At 37.3% G+C, this 24,715-nt stretch overlaps 1 protein-coding gene across 1 annotated transcript in view; it reads left to right on the top strand.

The window, feature by feature from the left end:
* The first annotated feature begins 410 nt into the window (after nucleotides 1–410).
* Nucleotides 411–24,715, top strand: part of scara5 (scavenger receptor class A, member 5 (putative)) — a 50,635-nt gene continuing 26,330 nt past the window's right edge. The window contains exons 1-3 of the mRNA XM_054762115.1: nucleotides 411–554; nucleotides 8,967–9,086; nucleotides 13,688–13,816. Of these exons, the coding sequence (XP_054618090.1) occupies nucleotides 8,975–9,086; nucleotides 13,688–13,816 (241 nt within the window). The 5' untranslated portion in view covers nucleotides 411–554; nucleotides 8,967–8,974. The remainder of the gene's footprint in view (nucleotides 555–8,966; nucleotides 9,087–13,687; nucleotides 13,817–24,715) is intronic.

Genomic DNA, 24,715 nt, shown 5'->3' with positions numbered 1-24,715 from the left:
ACAACAAATAAAGTTGTATTTGTAAATTAGGTTGTGGGAGAAGTTATAATTTTACCACAATAAAGTGCAGAGATTAAAAGTGTTCAAGTGTGCTCGGAAATCAGCCGGACGACTTCAGCTCAGACGAGTATCAAGAATTGACGTTCAGCTTTATGAAGAAAATGTGATTTCCTGTTGGATATTGTTTGCTTTCCGTATTGATTCATGTAAAAACAACAATAACGTAGACTAGAATCCCGTGCACACGTTGTACAGTTCAATTTCACAGCCTTGCCTTTTCTTTCCGATAGAGGGCGCGAGCGTACAGCTGATGATGCAACATCTCCAGCCGGTCTCCAGAAGGACTCCAGCTGGAGTTTGTGGTGACGACGTCATGATGTTTTTTTCTGTCTTGGGGAGGGGAAGGGGGGGTGAGCTGACTGTAGTTGCTGCTTGCCTCCGTCCTCCCTTCTCATTCCACGCGTGGAGCTCGCCCACGTCCGCTTGGCCACGATGATCCCAGTGGAGCTGTGATTTCTACTTCTTCCTTCTCATCCCACTTGACAGCTGACGAGGTGAGTGGGAAACTTTTTTTGTTGTTGTCTTGACTTCTTCCACACGTGCCTCAAAAGTCCACACGCTGGCCACTTCTTTAGGTACACCTGCTCGTGCAGCCTTTAGTGATCGGCGCTGTCACAATGTCAGAAACGGCTCTCAGTGTCATGCAAAAACAAACACACAGTTATGTTGTATGTTGCATATAAAAGTATATACTGTACACTCGTGTGTGCTTAGTGTAAAGACACGCGAGCGTGTTCCGTACTTTTGCATTGCTGCATAGGAAATAAATACCAAATTGTTGCTTGTCATTTGGTGAACATAAACTTAGAAGCGTATAATATGAAAATATTATGCAAATAAAGTCACAATTAGGAGAAGAAAAGTGAAATACTTGGAAAATTAAAAAAAAAGAAGCAGAAATGGAAAAAAAAACAGCTGTAATTTTACAAGAATAACGTCAGAATATTATGAGGTAACACACAATAAGGTACACACAATTACAGTAGTTAATGAGGAAGGAACCTACCTAACCCTAAGCCTAAACACTGCTCATTAGTTCCTCAGTAGTTCTTCCTTAGTTCCTCATTAGTCCCTCAGTAACTACTCTATTTTTGTGTACCTTATTGTAAAGTGTGACGATGAAAAAAAACATCATTTTAGTAGCGTAAAGTTGAAGTATTAAAGAAAGGTGTTACTTTGTCCAAGTCATAATATTGTGAAAAGCAAAGAACACAACAAATATGAGAAACCACTTAGCACGTTTCCACCCGCACCAGGAGCAAAAACAGCCAGCTGCAGTCGCTGCCGACCAGAGAACCATCGAGCAGGTGATAACTAATTTTCCAACCAACCCGGAAAAGGCGGCGTTATGTCACCGTAGCAGCGCACGTCATCGCTGATGACTTGAAGCTGGCGTGTCATGTGCTACAAACGAGAGGAATGAATGAGAGCCACGCGGGTGCGAATACGGTGGGATGATGCTGCAGGAGCGTGTTGACTTCTTGTGACCGATTCATTCGTATTATTTGTGAATGAGGGCAGCCTAGTTTTTTTGGTTATTCATAATATACTGACGTCTGCAAGCATCTATTTTGCATGAAAGCTGTTTTTGACTTTGCTATGGTCAGAGATTCTGCACTCTGGATTTTAGTTTGAATTCAGAAATCATTATTATTTATTTATGAATAATGGCAGGTTTGTTTTTTGTTGTTTATGTTGGTTACTCAGAATATGCTGAAGTTAATTTTATACACGCTGCTACTGGCGCAATTCACTTTCCCTGCTCGGCGTTGTCACTGGCTGCGAGCTTTTGTACGCTTCACACTTGACTTCAACACATTTCTCTACTTTGCGGTACGTTTGTGCACTTGAATGTCCACAAATGCCTCCAGCTTTCCCTCTCATTACCGTCCGACATGAGTGGATGTCACCAAGACATCAGGGACCACACACACACACACACACACACACACACACACACACTCAGGTGGGGGGTGAATCCCCTGTGCAGCATGACCCACGAAGACAAGAGATTCCCTTTGTGTGTTTGTTTGGCTTCCAAAATGTGTTGAACTTTACAACATGTGAGTATCGAGACGCCCTTCTAAGATGAGAGGATGAAAGGTTGGACTCCAGTCTTTAGTTCTTCAGACTTCATCTTAGCAAGACATTGTGGACACTCAGTTGTACGCTTCCAACTTTGTGGGGGCCCTTTGGGGAACCTTTTGCGTTCCCAGCGAGATCCGTCAAAGCATGCTTGGATGAGTTTGCTGTGGAAGAACTACACAACTGACCTCTCACCTCCACAAAAGGAGAAAAATACTCAAAGAGACACTGTCAAAATCTCGCTCCGGATGGGAATGACAACTTTATTTACTTGTTTTTGTTTCTCAAAATACCCATCCATTTTGTCCATTTGTCCTCATTAGGGTCGTGGGTGTAATGCTGGAGCCTATCCCACCTGACCTTGGGTGAGAGGCGAGGTACACCCTGGACTGGTCGCCAGCCAATCACAGGGCACATATAGACAAACAACCATTCACACTCACATTCATACCTATGGACAATTTAGAGTCACCAATGAAGCTAACATGCATGTTTTTGGAATGTGGGAGGAAACCGGAGTACCCGGATAAAACCCCCCCACACACGGGGAGAACATGCAAACTCTGCACAGAGATCCAAACCCAGATCTTCCCCATCTCCTGACTGTGTGGCCAACATGCTAACCACGAGGCCACCGTGCCACCGTTTCTCAAAATATTACCACTTAAATAAAAGACAAACATTTTTCTTGACTATTTCATCCCTATGTTAACTAAAATGATATTATTTTTCCTCACCATATTTAAGTTTATTATATAAGTATATTTAAGTTTATTCTAGTAAAATTGCGCATTTTTTCTCCTTAGAATACACATTTTTTATTTTAATATTTTGAGTTTGTTGTCATAAAATCACCACTGGTTTGTGTCCATTTTTGTGGTTGTTTTTTTTTTTAATTATTTCAATTTTCTTCATAAATAATCTTGGTATATTTTCTTCTTGTAATAATATGATTTTATTCTTATGGCATTTTGACATTTTTCCCATAATATTACACATTTTTCCTCCCACTCTAATTTTCCAAAAATGACGACTTTGTTTGTTTTTTCCTCATAATATTACAATTAAAAACTTGAAAAAAGAAACATATTTTTTCTTGAATATTTCAACTCTGTGTTACTAAAATGAAATAATTTTTACTCATAACATTCCAAGTTTATTTTTGTGAAGTTGCAACTTTTTTCTCGTTATAATACGACTTTTTTATTTTAACATTTTGAGTTGACAGTATTTTCATAAAATTACAGCTGTATTTTTTTTTTTTGCTTTTTGCCTTGTGTATTTTACATTTCAACTTTCTTCATAAATAATATTAGTATATTTAAAGTCTAATATTATGAAAAACAATCAAAACAAGACAAGTTGTCCTTTTTGGAAAACTATGCCGGGGAAAAATTGATAATATTATGGAAAAAATATCAAAATGCTATAGGAATAAAAGCATAATATTACCAGAAGAAAAAAGTAATTATTTTTCATTATTATTTCAAGTCATGTTACTAAAATGACATTATTTTTCCTTGTAATATTCCAAGTTTATTCTCGTAAAGTTGCAACTTTTTTCTCGTTAGAATGCAACATTTTCTTTTTAATATTTGAGTTTATTGTCAAAAAATTACAGCAGTTTGTTCTTTCATTTTTGCGTTTTTTTTTTTCTTTCTTCGTAAATAATCTTGGGATTTTATCTTCTTGTAATATTATGATTTTATTTTTATAGCATTTTGACATTTTCCCTACAATATTCTAACTTTTTCTCCAACCTAATTTTCTAAAAATTACAACTTTATTTTGTTTTGTTTGTTTCTTATAATGTTACGAATAATACAAAAATATTGCAGTTGTGTGTTGTTTTTTTTCCCCCAACTATTTCAAATTTCTTTTGAGACATTTTCACAATCTGGCAGAAGAGCTTCCCATCTAAGTGGAAGCTGTTCTAATTGCACAAAAACCCACATTTTCTGCACTTTTAGGTGTCCCAACACTTTTGTCCGCATGTCAGTCTATCAATTTTGGGATGAAGACGAGTGCACTCTGCAGTGATGTTCATTTCCTTTAATCCTTCATGGATATTTCTTATCCATGTCGACTGTAAGTACTGTAGTATTGATACGTGGCGATGATGACATCACGCTACATCAGACGTGGGCCAGCTATGGCCTGCGGGTCATAAATACACGCCCCACAAAACTTTTCAATCCGGCCCACGGCGTGATTCCAAATCACGGAAGCTGGAGCTTGCGGTAGGATTCGCCAAATCAATACAACGGTCTGTGACGCGAGCTGTCGTGCACTTTCCAGGCATACACGGCTCACGACGGCCATCATGGCGACATCAGGACGATGCAAAGCAGAGTGGGGGTTTGTTTGCGGCGCAGCATGAGATTTCAGCGGGTTTTTTTTTTTTGGATGCGGGTGTTGTTTCTTGCAATTTTGCTTGATTGCAAAACACGCGGAGGTTATCCACATCCTCTTGATACGCAATGTTGTACACTTCACAGTTTGTATCGTAAATCCCAAAATGCTTTATTCACGCTCACCAGGGTGTCCTCCAGTGAGGGTCACATTGCGAAAAATGAAAGGATGCAACTTTGCCACTTTGGTATTTTGCAAAGCAAGACGTGTACATATGCTAACATGTTATATTTCGTTATCATTTTTGCTGTTGTTTTTGTCATTTTCCAAATATTTCAACTTTCTTCTTTACTAATCTTTATACATTTTCTTCTCATAATATGAGTTTATTCCCATAGTATTATAACTTTTTCCCCAAGCTAATTTTCTTTATTTGTTTACTTTCTCATAATATTAAAAAAATATTAAATTTTATTTTATATTTAATTTAAAAAAAACGTCTTTCTTTAATATTTCTTTCTTCAACTTTATGCTACTAAACATTATTTTTTTTATTATTATTTTTGTAAAATTACGACTTTTTTGTCGTTAGAGTCTGACTTTTTCGTCTTAATATTTTGACTTTATTCTCATGTTTGTTTTTTTCCGTTTCTGCCTTTTTTTCTTTTCATTTGGGGGAAAATTTTGGTGAAAAGACTATTATTAACATCGACGTCACTCTTTTTTGTAACTTCCCAAATATGTCAATGTTCTTCTTAAATAATCTTCATTCATTTTCTTCTCATAATATTATGAGTTTATTCCCATAATATTATAGCTTTTTCCCCAAGACAATTTTCCACTTTATGCTACTAAACATTATTTGTCCTTGTTTTTTCAATTTTTTTCGTTTAATTTGGGTGAGAATTTAGGTGAAAAAACAGCATCAACTTCAGTCTTTACTCTCCCCCGCCCCCATTTTTGCTGTTGTTTTTTTTTTTTTAATTTCCAAATATTTATTTAAGTTAATCTTCTATAATCTTTGTAAATGTTCTTCTCTTCTATTTTGACTTTATTGTCGTAACATGACTTTTTTGTCTTAATATTTTGACGTTATTCTCGTAAAATTACTGGGGTTTTTTTCATTTCTGCTGTTTTTTTCTTTTAATTTGCCAGCTATTTCAACTCAATTTTCTTCTCATAATTACGACTTCATTCCCGTAATATTTGGACTTTCTTCTCGTAGCATTACAAGTTTTTTTTGCAACCCAATTTTCCAAAAATGACAACTTTATTCATTGTTTTGTTTTTCACAATATTAAAAGGTTAGAAGAAATAACATCTTTCCTTAACATTTCGGCTTTTCCCGACAATATTACAACATTACTCTTGTAAAATTCTGACTTTTTCTTGTTAGACGACTTTTTTTTCTCAATATTTTGACTTCATTATTGTAAAATTACCACTGATTTTTAAATTTTTGCTGTTTTTTTTTATTTTCTTGTGAAATTATACTTTTAGAATGTGTCATGGGCCGATAAAAAACAGCCGCTGGCCACAAACGGCCCCCGGGCTGCACGTTGGACACCCCTGAGGCACATTCTAGGTGTCGTATTCAGTAAAAAACCTGCAACATTCAACTCCACCCATCAGAAGACTTTTAGCAAGCAGTAATGTTCAGCGTATCCAATCCAACTTTATTTGAAAAAACAACCACAGTGAACCAAAGTGCTGTGCAGACCTCTAAATAAAAGACATTATAAATACAAACAGAAGGCAGAAAGGTACATCTCCAATCAAATGAAAAAACACACAAACGTGGATAAAAATAATCGGCAAAATAAACCACAATAAATGAAATTCATGAAAAGGTCAAGTACAGCCATTGGGTGACTCTACAGCGCCTCCGCTGGTTGCATCCTAGTAGTGCAGCCAAATGTGCCTTCATTGCTTGAAGATGTTTTGATTAATCAGCTATGATTGTTTCTTAAGGGTGCATTCATAGATGCATTGTGCTCATAATAATAATAATAATAATAATAATAATAATAATAATAAGCATTTTTAATATCGCCTTTAGGAAAACATTGCGTTTGATGAGCGCAGAGCAATGTTTGTCAATGCTTTGCTTTCCCACCATCCTCCCCCCCCACACCCAAACACACACCATGCCATGCAAACACGCTTGAGGCGGATCTCCTAGCAGCCTCAATAGCTGGAGTCCAAATGTCGAGTACGCTTGCTTTATTCCCTCCTTAATGAGAAAGTCAAGGCTGAGGACTGTGAGCGGATCTCCCGCTGGGAGAGCAAATGCAACACCTCGGCCTTTTTAGTCCCCAGTCTGCCACAACTTTGCCCTTTTGTCTTGTTTTGGGTTTTTTTTTACGTGCATGGGAAAGCACAAGATGCCCAACTGTAATGTATGGATGAGAGGTCATGTGACTCACCAACAAACAGACTCCGTCCGTGCATCCAAGCGCACAGTGGGACCTCCATTTGTTCAAACGTGTTATTTATTTATGTGTTGTTTTCCCCACTGCAAATAAAGTGGATGGAAATTATTAGAGATGTCTGATAATATCGTTGCAGCTCAGCTTTGTCATATACCGGTACGTATATGCTGTTTTTTTTTTTTTATTCTAAATATTTCAACTTTCTTCATGAATAATCTTGTTGCATTTTCTTCTTGGAATATGGTTTTATTCCTATAACATTTTTATATTTTTCCTGTTATATTATAACTTTTTCCCCAACCGAATTTGCCAGAAATGACAACTTTATTTTGTTTTGTTTGTTTCTTATGATATTATGACCTTTGAAAAGAATAACATTTTTTATATATATATTTTGACAGCTGCTTTCTTCTTTTAAATTATCTTTTCGGAATTATGACTTTATTGCCATAATATTTTGACCTTATTGTCTTTTTTTCCTTGGATTTTTCAGCTTTATGCCACTAAAACAACATGATTTTCCTCACAATATTTCAAGTTTATTCTTGTAAAATTGCAACTTTTTTCTTGCTCCAATACAACTTTTTTATTTAAAATTTTAAAATTTATTTTCATGAAATGACAGCTGTTCTTTTTTCATTTTTTTTTTTAACTATTTCAACTTTCTTGAAAATGTTCTTCTCGTAATTCTGACTTTATTCACATAATATTCTAACTTTTTTCCCCAACTTAATTTTCCAAAAATGGCAACTTTATTTGTTGTTTTGTTCGTTTCTCACAATATTATGACTTTACAAAAATACCGTATTTTTTCCTGAATATTTCAGCTTTGCGGCACTAAAATGACATTATTCTTCTTCACAATATTCCAAGTTTATTCTCGTAAAATTGCAACATTTTTTCTCGTTTGAATACAACTTTTCAATTGAAATATTTTGACTTTATTTTCATGAAATCACAGCTATTTTTTTGTGTGTGTTTTTGTTTTAATTTTTCAACGATTTCAACTTTCTTGTAAATTCTTGTAAACTTTATTCCCATAATATTCCAACCCATTTTCCCATTTTTTCCCCAACCTGATTTTCCAAAAATGACAACTTTATTTGTTGTTTTGTCCGTTTCTCATCATATCATGACTTTCCAAAAATAACGTGAATATTTCAGCTTTATCCTACTAAAATGACATTGGGGTTTTTTTCACAATATTCCACGTTTATTCTCGTAAAATTGCGACTTTTTTTCTCCCAAGAATACAACTATTTTAATATTTTGAGTTTATTTTCATAAAATCACAGCGGTTGTTTTTTTTTTATCCAACTATTTCAACTGTCTTGTAAATGTTCTTCTCGTAATTCTGACTTTATTCCCATAATTTTATAACTTTTTTACCCAACCTAATTTTCCAAAAATGACAACTTTATTTCTTGTTTTGTTTGTTTCTTATAATATTATGACTTCACAAAAATAAAGTGTTTTTTTCTTTAATATTTCAGCGTTATGCTGCTAAAATGACATTTATTTTTCTCTTTCTCGGCTTCATTCTTGTAAAATTACTGCTGGTATTTCCATTTTTGCTTTTGTGTGTGTGCGTGTTTTTTTTTGTTTGTTTTCTTGTTAAATTCTATTTTTAGAATGTGCTGTGGGCCAATAAAAAACAATGTCCAAACGTATAAATGGCCCCTGGGCCGCACTTTGGACACCCCAGTTATTAGCAGGAGAGAAAGCTAATGTCTTCATGTCTTCTGACACAAACTCCAACGTGTCTTTGACCGCCAAGTAACCTTACATGTCATCTTGTAAGCACACATACTAACTGTATATATATACAGTATATACTATACTGTGTATATTAAAGGCAAGCATAACATATGGAACGGATGGAAGGAGTTAAAATCACAAATCCGACCAATAATCCTCACGCCGCAAGCACTTCCTGCCACTTTGTTTAGCTTGGACATCCTTTTCTTAACCTGCATATTGCCTCTTTATTCATGCATCAGTGTGTGTGTGTGTGTGTGTGTGTGTGTGTGTGTGCAGCCAGCAGAATGGAGAACAAGGCCATGTACCTCAGCACCTACGAGGAGCGGGAGAGCGCGTCCATGTATGAGGACGCCTACGACGGACACAACCTGTCCAAACTCAACCTGTGCGATGAAGGTGAGGAGGAAGAAGCCATGTTCTATTGAAATGTTGAAATGTGAAGCCGGTTAAATGCATGAAATGACACTGCAGCTCCACCAGTCACGGCATTCATGTCGCCCGCACGGTGACTACGTAAAGAAAATCAAATAAGAAAATAAATATAACGTAGAAAAGCACTCCGCCAAGCGCCATAGTTCCCCTCATATTGAGATTTACACAACAAATATTACTCCTACATTTATTTTGTGTACATATTTAGAATGCTGATGTTAGCATGCTAGCCACGCTAACGTTAGCATGCTGCATTTTACATTTCTCATGAAGTAATCATCAGTTTTTCATTTTATATTGATGTAATCCCAATCATCAATTAGTGACACCACTGATTTCTTTTCCGATCTGATACTGAGCACAATTCAGGCTACGATACCGGTACTTTTCAGCATCATGTAGTAGCGTGTTTGAACTCATGGCATCACGAATACTACTACTTATTTAAACTCTGAAGTATATGAATATATCCAAGCCACGGGGGACAAAATCATCTAAAATATGTGAAAATGGTATTTTAAGCAATGAAAAAGAAAAAAAGGTAAAGTAAGAAGACCTTGAAAATAAACGATTAATGATTAAGAAGAACTATAAGAGTGAAAACTATTCACAATTCACACATTTCACACATTTCACACGTTTCACACATTTCACACATGGCTCCGTTCATGCGATCGGTCATGGTTTCCACAGACAAACATGACCTCAAATGACTGAAGTATCAAAAGTATCCGCATTTTGATTTGAGAGTCGATTTTAGAGCATGAAGAGCTGGTATCGGAAGTGTCGATATTTCAGTGTCGATACGCACATCACTACGGTCGTCCCTCAGTACATCACGGCATGAACATCGCTCCCTCACTCCGTTTTAATATTATGGCTTTATTGTTGTAAAAATGTAAACTTTTTTTCTCGTGAGAATGTATATTTTTTTCTCTTCATATTTTGACTTTATTACTGCTGATTTTTCCAGTTTTGCTGTTTTTTTAAAATTTCCAAATATTTCAACTTTGTCAATTTTCTTCTGGGAATGTTATGATTTTATTCCCATAATATTTTGAATTTAGTCCCATAATATTACAACTTTTCCCCCCACCCAATTTCCATATATTATTACATATATTACAACTTTAAAAAAACATGTATTTTCTTTAATATTTCATCTATATGCTACTAAAATTATGTTATTTTTCCTCATAATGTTATTCTCATAAAATGACAATTTTGTTTTGGTAGATTCCAACTTTATTTTGTTAATATTTTCATTTTATTCTTGTAAGATTGTAAGATTATAAGATTATTTTTCCATTTTGCTGTTTTTTTGGAGGGTTTTTTTTTTTTTTAGTTTTCTTGTTAAAGCGTCCCTGACATGATCCATCAACTTTGCTTAAATATGTTATATATTGTTTGTAATTTGTTCTACATTTTTCCATTTTTGGTAAAGTAGCAAAAATTTAAAGCTTTTAAAGCTGCTGACGCCAGCCATGACGAGCTAGCTCTCACTCTTCAGCCTCATTTCCGGAAGTGACATCGGGTTGACACCTTCTCAAGGTGGACGGTCGACTTGGTTCACTATATTTTTCATCCAAATAGTAGTCATGCCAAAATGTTGTGTTGCTGCTGGATGTTAATAGGATCCGAGTGATACTGCATTTGTTTTGTTTTCCAAAAGAGGAAGGTTTAAGACAACAAAGGACGAAGCAAGCGCAGAGAACGAGAGACAGATGGACGCCCACCTCGAGTTCTGTCCTTTGCAGTGCTCATTTCACTGATGACTGCAATGAAGGAACACCTTTACAAGAAGCATTTGGCTTGAAAGTATGCTACAAACACTATAAATGCTACAGTATTTACTATGGTTATGAGGTTTGGGTAGTGAGGACAAGATCGCGGGTGCGAGCGGCCGAAATGAGTTTTCTCCGCAGGGTGGCTGGGCTCTCCCTTAGAGATAGGCTGAGAAGCGCTGTCATCCGGGAGAGGCTTGGAGTAAAACCGCTGCTCCTCCGCGTTGAGAGGAGCCAGATGGGGTGGCACAGCATCTGGTCAGGATGCTCCCCGGACGCCTCCCCGGGGAGGTGTTCAGGGCCCGTCCAACCGGTAACAGGCCTCGAGGCAGACCCAGACTATGTCTACGAAGTAGCTGCAGGAGGGGAGTCTGGCCTTCCCTGCTTAGGCTGCTGCCCCCGCGACCCCACCTGGGATAAGCGGACGAAGATGGATGGAGTATAAATGCTATAAATGCATTTTGAAAAAGGATGCGACGTCAGCGGTACAGATTTGCCACAGAGCAGAGGCTTAGCTCGGTCAGCCTTGTAGCACGCTAACAGGAAGCCAGGCAACGTCTGCCGCCGTTCAACTTCCTGTTTGGCGTGTTTGCGTGATGCGAAGTTGCTGCGTCTTGCTGTCTGTGCGTCTATACATTCCAAGCACGTGACACATCTGAGACAGCTGTGTTTGCCCTTCTGCTGCAGGATAGTGTGTGTTCTTCATCATATACGGGAAGTGCGTGCATGCGTGTGTGTGTGTGTGTGTGTGCGTGCGCACAGACTTGGTCCAAAATGAAAGCTGCTGCAAGATGTTTTACGTTAAAAAGTGCGAGCAGAGCCAACATGACACGAAGATCGGCGCTCATTAGAAGCTCATCATGTCCCCACACGCTGTTAGCGCCTACATCGTACTGGCTGCATTTCACACAGCTTCTTCATTTGGGACACATTTCATTGCAGTCCTTCTGTGCGCATGCTTGATGTAACCTTTGTTCTTTCATTACGTGGTGTTATGTTTGGCAGCGGTTCCATTTATAAGCTGTTAATAACAAAAAAAAAGGTCAGCTTGTGGCTCATGTTGGTGCATATGTTAACTGTGAAGTCAAGAAGAACGGTTTAAAAAAAGGTTAAACATCAAAGCCAGCTTTGCTATCATTAGATATAACATAAACAATCAATAAAGGAAGTACAACACACATTTTGACTCAAAATACAAGGTCAAATGTGACTATAATGTTGCCTCATCTTCATTTACTGATGTTTGATTAGTTTCCGTACAATCCAAATATGCATATAAAATAATGAGTAAGTCACATTTGAGCATAAACGTAAATATTTTCCAATCATCAGTCACTGACTTTTCAGTATTTTGCGTCCAATTCAAATGTACATAATGTATACATATACATACAGTATGTATGTATATAGTAACCATGTTTATGGTGGTCAGTTGGTTCCAGACCCAACTGTGATAATTGAATAGAAAACCTGTTTACAGCCTTCTTAATACGCTTTTTAACATTATTAGAGCCCTCTAGACATGAAATAACACCCCTATAGGCATCTTTACACTCCTATTACCTAATATAGTAGACATAATAAGATAAAATAAGACATATAACACATATAACACCTGTTTACAACCTTCTAAATATGTTTTTTTTAAATTATTAGAGCCCTCTAGACATCAAATAACACCCCATAGTCACTTTTACACTACTATTACCCAATATAGTAGACATAAGAGAAAATAAGACATATAAGTCACAGAAAACTTGTTTATGACCTACTTAATACACTTTTTTAACATCAATAGAGCCCTGTAGACATGAAATAACACCCCTTTACATTCCTATTACACAATATATTAGACATAATAAGAGAAAATAGAATGAAAACCTCTTTACCACCTTCTAAATGTGCTTTTTAATATTATTAAAGCCCTCTAGACATGAAGTGACACCCCTATAGTCACCTTTACACTCCCAATACCCAATATAGTAGATATAATAAGAGAAAATAAGACATAGAAGACATAGAAAACGTCATATAAGTCACAGAAATCTTGTTTATGACCTACTTAATACACTTTTTAACGTCAATAAAGCCCTCTTGACATGAAATAACATCCCTTTACACTCCTATTATCCAATATATTAGACATAATAAGAGAAAATAGGACGTAGAATACATAGAAAACCTCTTTACCACCTTCTAAATGTGCTTTTTAACATTATCAAAGCCCTCTCGACATGAAGTAACACCCTATAGTCACTGTTACACTCCTATTACCCAATATATTAGACATAATAAGAGAAAACAGGACGTAGAATACATAGAAAACCTCTTTACCACCTTCTAAATGTGCTTTTTAACATTATCAAAGCCCTCTAGACATGAAGTGACACACCTATAGTCACCTTTACACTCCTATTACCCAATATAGTAGACATAATAAGACAATATAAGACTCGTGTGTGTTACTATAAATGTTTTCCCTTTAGGAACCTGAGTGAGGGAAGGGACAGGACGTGACATTTGGCCTACAAAACACAAGTACAGTCCTTACAATGAGGTGGTTGGAAATGAAAACGCATATTTGTATGTATGAAGTCAACATATTGTACCAACATATCACGAGGATGTTTTGCAACATTTCTGATGGAGACATGGTGTCCATCAAGAGACGAGGCAAACGTCCAAAGATTCATGTGTTGTGCTCTGAATACCAAATGTATTTTCTATCATCCCTGATTTGGTCTTAAGCAGTTTTGGGCGCCATGTTTTTGTGGTGTTCAGGTTCCGGGAGGCGGCGCAGGAAAGCGGAGCAGTGTTGTGGTCCGCTCAACTCCCTCTCCACCGTCAAGTACGCCATCGTGACGCTCTACGTGCTCCTTCTTCTCACCATCTTGGGACTCGGCCTGGCAGGTTAGCAATGGGAGATGCCTGGCGGCGTACGTTATGGTGTTCTCCAAACACAATGGCGTTTCTAGTTAGCTTCAGCGGTTAGCTTGGACGTCTGAGATCAATAAGTTTGCATATGGAAAGAGTTTCATGTCCATCTCTTCTTTCTACATTACATCAGCCATCCCTCACACACACACACACACACACACACACACACACACACACACACATACACGCAGTGCAGTCTTGTGGGGGGGGGATGGTAAAGCTCATTTCCTTGCGTTAGCTGTGTGCTGCGCTCTATAGCGTCTAAAACACACACATTGAATAAACAAGTCATGTCAAGTGTAAAGTGAAACGCCAACACAAGTCCCGCGAGTGATTTGTTGGCTTGGGGGGAAAAATGTGGAATAGGAGCCCCCCAGACTTATAACTCCCATGGCGCTGCATGTTCTCCAACACAGTCAAGCTGACTTTGATACACGTGCTTGTCCTGTTTCTGCTCACATTTACTATGTGAACTCAAATATTTGCATAAACGTGAGGGGTGTCTATACTGTATGCATTGAGTATACACTACATTCAGTGTGTGTGTGAAAAATACAACATTTTGTGTCTTTACTACAGGGGTGTCCAAACTTTTTCTACTGAATTCTGCATGCTGGAAAACAAAATATGCAGGGACCCAGTTTGAGATGTTTATATAACTTTTTACTATGGTAAACATTTGTGAAGAAAAAAACAATTGGGGGAAAAATATTTGCATTTTCATGTTAAAAATCATGCTTTTTGTATTTAAAAAAAAATATATATATATATATATATATATATATATATATATTAGTTGGAAAAAAATTCTGTAAAAAAAAACGTATTCTTTTTGGACAAAAAATCATATTTTTGCTTAAAAACAATATTTTAGTAAAAAAAAATAAAAAAAAGGTAATTAGTAATTGAAAATAGCATTTTTTTTTGTGAAAATATGCTTCAGGACTTACTGTACATTTGTGCTATTAGTAGTCATTACGATCATTCTGTGTTTTTGTTCTATTTTTCCAATTATTTTTGTTTTGTTTTGTTTTTTATTTTATTTCTACGTTGTGCCGCGCGCCAATGGCCCCGTTTTGTGTAATTTTTGCCTTTAATTCTACTTTATTCCTCAGCTTGTGCTGTGACATGAACATGGCACATATAAATATGTGTGTTTATGTGGGAAAAAAAGTTGTATTTTTGCTTGGTTCGGTATAGAAGTGTGAGAAGGGGTCGGTAAGAGTCCTGATTGCCTCATTCTGCATCTTAGACATTTTGGACAAATGTATGCTTGCACGTTGGGAAAAGCCCATGCAGGCATGCTTGGATGAGTGTGGTGTGGAAGAACTAGGCTGTAAAGCCCAGGGTCGTTGACTGCTGACCTCACAGATGGGCAACAATTCCCACAGACACGGCCCCAAGTCTTGTCCAAGGTCTTCCCTGGAGAATGAAAGCTGCACATACTCCACCTTTTCACTTCATGTCTAGTAAGCCAATGCTTCACGATATCAGTATGTGTGTACATGCACAGTACCTAAGTACATGTACTGTTAGGGTTTCATATCACTCGCCTTCTGCTTCTCCCTCCAAGGTGATTAGGGAAAAAAACCTTGGAAAAAACCCTGGCAGGATGCCTTCTCCCCGACGCATTCCGTGTGTGTGTGTGTGTGTGCATGCGTGCGTGTGTGTGTGTGTGTGTTTGAGTGAGTTTGCAGTGTGAAGCTTACACAGGGGGGCCTCCTTGCAAAAGTCAAAATTGTCCATAGACAAGGGAAGACGAGAAGAGGCTGATGGCCAGTGGAAGGACAAAGATGGAGAAGGGTGCGTGTGTGTGTGTGTGTGTGTGTTACAGCGAAGTATTTGTGGTGAGGTATTTTGTGATGTAGTACTTTTAGAGGAGCAGGTTAAGGAAGAAGCAGTGAAAGCTGGCGTTTCTTTGACCCCAGCGCTCTCCTGGGTTGGCTCACATATACGCCTTCCGAATGTAATCACACATCATTTACTGGGTGGTATAGTCGCACACTCTTAGCATGCTAACTGTTTGTTGTGATTCTCCAAAGAATGAAAATAGGTGGTGGCAGCTAGGATGCAATACCCGCTGATACCCGCTATCTGCTAGCTTTAGCATTTTAGCATTTTGAATATAACATTGAGATTTAGCACTTTAGCTACCAGCTATTGTGCAGCAAGACCCATTTTATCATAATGTGAACAACCTTGATGTATCTGGAATGTATACTGTAGTACTCACCGTCTACATTTACTATTCACCCTCAACAAATACAAGTAGTACTCGCCTTGAACATATAGTACACGGTGCAAACATATAGTACTCATCCTGAACACATCATGCTCGGTTTGAACATGTAGTACTTTGTGTGAACATATAGTGCTTGGAGTGAACATCACACCGAGTACTATATGCTCATGCTGAGTACTACATGTTCATGCCAAGTACTGCATGTTCACGCTGAGTACTATATGTTCAGTACGATGTGTGTGAAGATGCAGTACATGGAATGCGGATGTAGTAGTGGGTGGTGTGAAGATGTAGTAGTGGGTATGCGGATGTAGTAGTGGGTGGTGTGAAGATGTAGTAGTGGGTATGCGGATGTAGTAGTGGGTGGTGTGAAGATGTAGTAGTGGGTATGCGGATGTAGTAGTGGGTGGTGTGAAGATGTAGTAGTGGGTATGCGGATGTAGTAGTGGGTGTTGTGAAGATGTGATGACAAATAGAGGCAAGGTGCTATGATGCAGATAACAGACGTGGTGTTTAGATAGCTGGATAGATTGTTGTGCAGTTTAAAGGTTGCACGTTGGATTCCCAGGCTGGTCGGCCAAAGGGGTGCAGTCCAAATACATGAGTAGTGACTCCTTTAGACTCCATGTTTGTGATAAAAAGTTCTCCTCACATTCTGTGTGGATGTGGTAAGGTTTGGCTTCTTAAGTTTAGAAGAAATACATTTGAGGCTAACTGGTTAGCTCGCTAGTTTGCAAGTTCGCTAGGTAGCGGCCGCCTCGAGTCCCTGCGTTGTAAGAGGTGTGCAATGTGTTGTAAAAAGTGAATAATAGGAGTGTAAAGGTGACTATAGGGGTGTTATTTCATGTCTACAGGGCTCTAATAATGTTATAAATCATACTTATACTTATAAAGTCATACGCAGATTGTCTATGCTCTAACTACAAAAATATTCCGTTTATTAACATTGAATCTTATATCGCGGAAATTCATTTATCGCAGTCGGGTCTGGAACCAATTAACCGCGATAAACGAGGGACGAGTGTATGCTTTTTTAGAGAGCGCAGGCTGACGCTGGTGTTTCAGCAGCTTTTACACAGTGTATGTCTGCATTTACCAGCAGGGCGGAATATGTTCCACTGTGCATCCTCATCTTTTTTTTCACGAGGAAGACAGCAAGGCCAAGCCTGTGAGGCAATCAGCAAAACATCCCTAATGTTACGTCCAGTCGGCGTGCAGCTGCTTTTCCAACGGGAGCGAGTGCGCTCCTTCCTTTCTCCTTGGACTGTTTATTGTTGTCTGCTTGTTCCCATGAAGCCACGGAATCTTCTAGCAAGACCTTTCTTCACTCGCAGTCATGTTGCTGCCGTGGCCAACGCGACAGGAAGTACGCCTTTGTTCCACTTTGTTGGGTCAAATTGGGGTCCATTGAGCAATTTGGAGTGAAGCTAACATGAATGATACGCCCAATGTTTCAACTAAATACATGCTTTTAGCTGAGCTTGCGAATGTTAGCGTGCTAAAGTGCTAACACTAAGTAAAAACATGATGAAAGTGAAGCAAATAGTGACGCAAACATGCAAGCGCTGTAAAAAAACCCTCTAAAATCCAAAGAAGTAGCCAGAAAGAAGAAGCAGGAAGCTTACTTCCTTAGCTTTTTGCTTGATTCTCATTATATTACCACTTTTTTTAAAAATCCTTATAATATTATGACTTTTTCCTCATAAGATTACAACTTTTTCTCTCAATCTTATGACTTTATGCTTGTAAAATCACTGCTCTGTTGACCATTTTTGCAGTTTTTTGTAGCTTTATTGTTGTGTTTTAAAGGGGCCCTATTATACAAATTTTCGGGCCTTTTTCATTGAGTTCTATATAGAGCAGCTACACACCATAACCTGCACAGAAAGCTTCCTAGATCTTCCAGACTCAGCACCTCTTCCTGCGGTGTTTCCTGCCTCCCGCCCAAACGGTCTGTGTAATTTACTCCACCCCCGGCCCTCCTCCCGCCGATCCCACTCCGCTGTGATTGGTCACACTCCCAAGCGCTCCCGAGGACTTCGGGACAGCCGCCGAACCCCTTTTGTCCGATTACTTGCTCAAAATAAACCCAGTTAGGACACTGATGAATTCTTACTTACGGCTCGCTCTTCTGACTCTTCAACACGACCAAGTAACGTTGGAAAGGCGTCGGACTTCAGCAAGAAGCGGATAGTCCGGCTTCGTATTGGCCCATGTTCACTAAACAGTCCCGTGTGAAATGCCGTTAACGATGATGAGCATATTTTTCTCTCGCTGGCCGAGAATCAGCAACTCCGACCACTTCTTCCTGATGCTTGCCTCTTCAGGCACACCCCAACAAACATTCCCTGGGAGCCATTGCTCGATGTGCTAACAGGGCGGGGGTGCTGGGCATGCCCATATAAGGAGGTCTGGGTTGTGTTGACGTCGGTGGAACGCTGTGTTTAAAAAAACTCTGTAAAACACAGCGTGCAGAGCCGTCCAAAGCTGCTTTCAGGTCTCACTTCTACATGTGCAAACGTCATTATCTGACGTGTTGGCATCGTTTAACACCAGAATACAACATTGTAACAACATTTATAGGTCAGGAAAGAGCAAAAGCATAATAGGTCCCCTTTAAATTGAATGTAATTATTTTTTTTAATGTGCTGATGGCCAGTTAAACAAGTGCCACGCGCCCCTGAATTACTGCTCGTGTTTCCATTTTTGCTTTTGTGTTTTTCTTTCATTTACAAATATTTCTTCTCATAGTTTTGTTTTTCTCTGAATATGACTTTATTCTCATAATAGTTTGGCTTTACTCTCATAGTATTATAACTTTTTTCCAATCCAGTTTTCTGAAAAACCTAATTCTTTGTTTTGCTTGATTCTTATTTTATTACAACTTTTAAAAAACTTCAACTTTATGCTTCCAAAATTAAAAAAAAAATCCTTATAATATTATGACTGTTTTTCTTTCTTTTTTTCTCTTAATACTATGACTTTATGCTTGTAAAATTACTGTTCTTTTTTTTTTTTTTTACCATTTTCGCTGTTTTATGGAGCTGTCTTTTTTTTTTTTTATGTAATTTAATAATTGTTTTTTTATGTGCTGATGGCCACAAACGCCACAGGCCACCGAATTAGTGCTCTTTTTTCCATTTTTGCTTTGTATTATTAAAAAGAAAGTGGACATAGCTGGACATTTTTTTTAACGAAGCAAAAGTGCAGGGAAAAAAGAGCAAAGAGTGAAGTTGCTATTAATAATGTTTTTTCACTGATATAACAAAGCTGATATGCAGTTTTTTTCTTAAAATATATAAAACGTCTTAGCATATCTACATGTGTTGCTTTACCAAATATCGAAGTTGCAACCTTTCATTTTTCGCCATCTCAATTACTCGCCATCCCCACGCGGTCGGAGAACGCAACCCCCACCAACGGCGCGGATCTACTGAATGCTGTAGCCGTTTAGAAACATGAGATTATCACGGGTTAAGAGTCTGTTGCTCATAAAATAAACATGATAAAGCTTTTAGTAGAAGCTGCACAGGCAAGCCATATGTTTAGACACCCTGGGAAAAATGGAATTTGGTGTAAATCAACCTCTTCTTGAGCAAAGTTAACTTATTCACAACATCCACACAAGAAATAATCTGACGTATGCCAGATGGGATTTTCCGTACTAACATTTCAAATGCTGCCGAGTGCACAATCTGGATCAGATCTGGATTAAACGTGGTGTGGCAGTGCTGCTTCTGACACCTGTCATTCACAATAAACAGGATAAATAGGGAGTTTGCGATGTCAAAAGGTGCATTTATAGGGAATTGTAATCCACCGAAGAGGGCATGTATGGTGTATGGTACTGTATGCACAATCAACAAGAACCCACAACGTTGCAAATACACCCAAATGGGCAAAAATATCATGGAAGATGCAAGAGTATGAGGGAGAATTGACATAAATAAATAAATAACAATACATAAATAATAAAGAAATAAATAAACAAATAAAAAGTGTGCAAAGGTGAATGTGACAGTTAACGTTGCAGTGATATTAAAATTATTTTAATTAGATAAAATAAAGTTTGTAAAAAAACACATATCATGAAATATTATATAATAAACATCTAATAATTATTATGAATAAATATAATAATACATATATAATACATATACATATAATTCTATATAATAAATCTAAATTAAAAATTAATGACATATATAATAAATATTATAATACATATAAATTAATAAATGTTAAAAAAGAAGAAGATTATTTCAACATTAATGCTGTTTAAATATATACAGATATTCTGAAAAAAAAATCAGAAAAACGTCAACAAAGGACAGGTGGACGTGTCAATGTCAAGCACACTAAAGGTAATACAATGTAAAAAAGCAAGTAACGAATCTAAATTGTCTTTTGCATGCGATGTTTGACACGATGAGAAAGCAGCTGCTGCAGCGATAAAAGAGAAGGGGGGGGGGAAGTCATCCAAAAGAAAGAGGGAGTGAGACATCCAATTAGTCGTTACATGTTCATGATGGCCTGAAAGCACCGTTCCTCTGCTCTGTGTTGGCCCTCTCTCTCGCTCTGTGTGTGTGTGTGTGTGTGTGTGTGTGTGTGTGTGTGTGTGTGTGTGTGGACAGACTCCCACTGGGGGAACCTTTGGATGGTGTCCAGACACTTTTCTTCTTCAGAGCAACACATTAGTGAAGACTTTATGTTCTCAGAGTCAATTTAAGGCTGCTGGGATGGCGTGCACAAGCACGTGCACTAGTAGTGTGTGTGTTTTTGTGTGCATGTTTGTCTACGTACAGTCCTCAGGAGGCCTCCACTTCTGTGTGTGTCCTTGTGTGTGTGTTAGATTTAGACATAGCAACATGGAAAGGAACGCTACACCTAGCGTTAACTTAACAAACTCAAAAACAAAAACACAGCAGCAGTGGTGTCAGCTCCAATATGTAGCGTTACGTTTCGCTAGTGGCCTGAGGCATTGTGAGCGAGTGTGTGGCGAAGCTAGTAGCTAGCCGGCTAGTAGCTAGCCGGTGTGGTGTGGCGAGGTGTCACTACGCCAGTAACGTAGTTCTTGGGCGTAACAATGTTAGTAACAATAATAATAACAATGTGGCTGTAGCTCAGTTAATATGCAGGTCATGTTATGGAAATGGAGCCTTGTTGGCGCTTTTTTGGAAGGTTTTCTAGGCAGAATAGGTGCGTCCCATTACGTGCATTCTTAGCTGCCTCTTTTTATCTGTTTTTATATCTTTAGAACTCACAGAAAAGAGAAAGACGTGTGTTCATGTCTCACATACGGATTGTGGATGATGAGAAATATTCCCTCCCTAAAATTGCACTTTTCCTTGAAGCGTCACACAAGTGTAAAAAGAAGTGAAGCTGTGTTAATAGTGCAAGGAGTTGCTCTTGTGCAGACATTTGAGGAACGAAGCTGTCGTAGAGTCGTCAAGATGACAAAGTGTTGTTTTCACAAGTGTGCGCATAAAACTTGGCGCTGTCTTTGAAAGCGGATCAGAGTGACATTTCACCATTTTTGGGCTTTTTCTAAAGAGGCAAACGCATCTGGTTCACATTTGCAGCCTGCGTTTTATCTTTGAGTGTGTTGTTTTTTCTTGGGACAAACCCTCAAAGGGAGCTCAAGTGACGTGCAGATGTGTGTACTGTTAGCGTGTTGTGCAGTTGTGTGTGTGTGTGTGTGTGTGTTTTTTGGATTTGAAATATATTTCCCCGAAATAGAACAACGATAGAAATGGAATTCATCCGTTCCAGGGTCAAACTGTTGCCTTGGTGAACGTTTGAAAGAGTTTACAGCGGGGGCGTCCAAAGTGCAGCCTGGGGGTCATTTGTAGCTTGTGGTGTTTTGTTTTTTTTATTGGCCTTCAGCACATTCTAAAAGAAATATACGTATTCAATTACATTTAAAAAAAACAGCAAGAAAAATGAAATAATCTTGGTAAATTTTTCAAAAATGACAACTTTATTTTGGTATCGACTTCGCTTTTTGCTCTTTCTCTTCCATTTTTCCAGTTCCCGTTCATTTTCTTGTATGATTTTCCAAATATTTCCACTTTCTTCTTAAAAAATGGTTGTCAATTTTCTTTTTGTAATATTATGACTTTATTCCCATAATATCACAACTTTTACCCCAACCTATTTGTTCAAAGATTACAGCTTTTATTTGTGTTGTTTGTTTCTCTTCAAAAACTGTCAAAAATAACATATTTATTTTTAATATTTCAACTTTATGCTCCTAAAATGTCATTATTTTTCCTCATAATATTAAAACATTATTCTTTACCTAATACAACATTTAATCTTTAAATTACAACTTTTTTTTCTCATAATATTTTGACTTTATTCTTGTACAATTACTGCTTTTTTCCCGTTTTTTGCTGTTGTTTTTTTTTTTTTTTTTTTCTTATTAAAATTATATTTTTAGATTATGCAGCGGGCCAATAAAAAATAGCCACGGGCTGCAAATGGTCCCCGGGCCACACATTGGACACCCCTGCTCTAACACAAACCAACGGGGGGTCATCAAATTGGCTCACACAAGGTCTGTGGGAAAACACGCTTACACACTCATTTACATGCAAAACAATACTGTTTTATATGCACAATGTACAACCCGCAAGGCATGCTGGGTAACTTCCTGCTGGGGAAGTATGCGTGTGGGCTTCCCAAAAAAAAAAAAAGGATATTTTGATCGAAAAACTGTTGTGTCATGAGCATACGGGAACAAGTGTGTAGTATTTCATTTCATCTTCTTTCATTTAATGTATTTTTTTTTTTTTAGAATGTGATAGGGAGCAGTTACAAAAACACCACAGGCCACCAAATTACTGGTCTTTTTTCCATTTTTACTTTAGTTTTATTCATTTTTCTTGTTTTTTTGATTTTATTTTATTTTGTTCTTTTTTTAGAAAGTGGTGGAGGACAATTAAAAAATGCCACAGGCCACCCAATTACTGCTCTTTTTTGCATTTTTGCTTTTGTTTTTTTTCCTGTTTTTTTTTATTTTATTATAATTTTTTAAAAATGTGCTGGGGGAGAATTTAAAAAATACCACAGGCCACCAAGTTGCTGCTCTTTTTTTCCATTTTTGCTTTTATTTCATTAATTTTTCTTGTTTTTTTATTTTATTTAAAATTTATAATAAATATATATTGTTGGGAAAAAAAATATTTATTTATTTATTTTAAATGTCATCGGGGACAATTTAAAATAAATGTCACAGGCCACCAAATTACTGCTCTTTTTTTCCATTTTTGCATTTGCTCTTGTTGTTTTAAAATATTATTAATTTAAATTTTTTTTAAGAAACGGGCCAATTTAAAAAATGGTACGTGCCACGAATGGCCCCCGGGCTGCACTTTGGACACCACTGTCGTAGAGTATAATAAATATAGCATACGTGCTGCTTGGACATACTCTTGACATCTTGCAAATATCTTTTCACGTGGACATTGAAGGCAAAAGGGCTTATTATTGTTATTATTAAAGACGTCAGCAGTCGAGCGAGGCAGCTAAACCGCTAGCTTAGTAACCATGGAGCCAGCAGCCATCGCTCTGCAGGACGTTTGTCTTGTCCAACTGCGCTCAGAATGCAAGACAGAGACTTGGTGTCAGCCAGGAATGCCATTACCTTCCAAGCAACCCTCCTTCTCTTCTTCGTTTTTGGAGGAAAGTTGCGCAAAATGTCATGCTAGCTGAAAGGACGAGATACGGAACTGCTTTCTACTTTGGCGATGACGCATGACTTCATTCCAAAATACCACAAACAAAACAGTTGCAGGTGGAGGCTCAAACTTTAGTCATCTTTTTATTTATTTTTTGGAAAGCATGCGTTGTGAAGAGCTACTTACTGTATGTGCGGGTCCTTTTGCGACCCGACCTTTTGCGACTGGCCCGCAACACATTCTAAAAATATAAAACAAAACAAACAACAACAATTTAAAAATCGACAGTAATTTTACAAGAATAAAGTCAAAATATTAACAGGCAAAAAAAATGTAATCTAATGAGAAAAAGTCATCATTTTGCAAGAATAATATCGTAATATTATGAGGAAAAATAGCTTGGTTTTAGTAGCATAAAGTTGAAATATTAAAAGAAGAAAATTGAAAGACCAGAAATGGAAAAAAAGAAAAACATCTGTAATTTTATGAGAATAAAGTCAAAATATTAGGAGAAAAAAGGCAGATCTTACTAAAACAGTCGGCATTTTACGAGATTGAACTGGTAATATTATGAGGAAAAATAACTTGGTTTAGTAGCATAAATTTGAAATATTAAAGAAAAAATATGTTGTTGTTTTTTAGGTCGTAATATTATAAGATACAAAACAAAACAACCAATATCAATCAATAAATAAAGTCAAAATATTAAGAGAAAAAAGTCAGATTGCAACTCAAAAAGTTGCAATTTTACCAGAATGAACTGGTAATATTATGAGGAATAATAACATTATTTTAGTAGCATGAATTTGAAATATAAAATTTTTTTTTTTAAGTCGTAACATTATGAGAAACAAACCAAATTAAATTTAATTAAAATTAGATTGTGGAAAAAGTTACAATATTATAGGAATAAAGTCCAAATATTACTGAAATAAAGTCATAATATTA

Source organism: Dunckerocampus dactyliophorus, chromosome 19 (genome assembly GCF_027744805.1).
Source record: "Dunckerocampus dactyliophorus isolate RoL2022-P2 chromosome 19, RoL_Ddac_1.1, whole genome shotgun sequence".
Taxonomy (NCBI): Eukaryota; Metazoa; Chordata; class Actinopteri; order Syngnathiformes; family Syngnathidae; genus Dunckerocampus; species Dunckerocampus dactyliophorus.
Note: the sequence above shows the minus strand (reverse complement) of the source record. Positions and strands in the feature narration are given on the sequence as shown.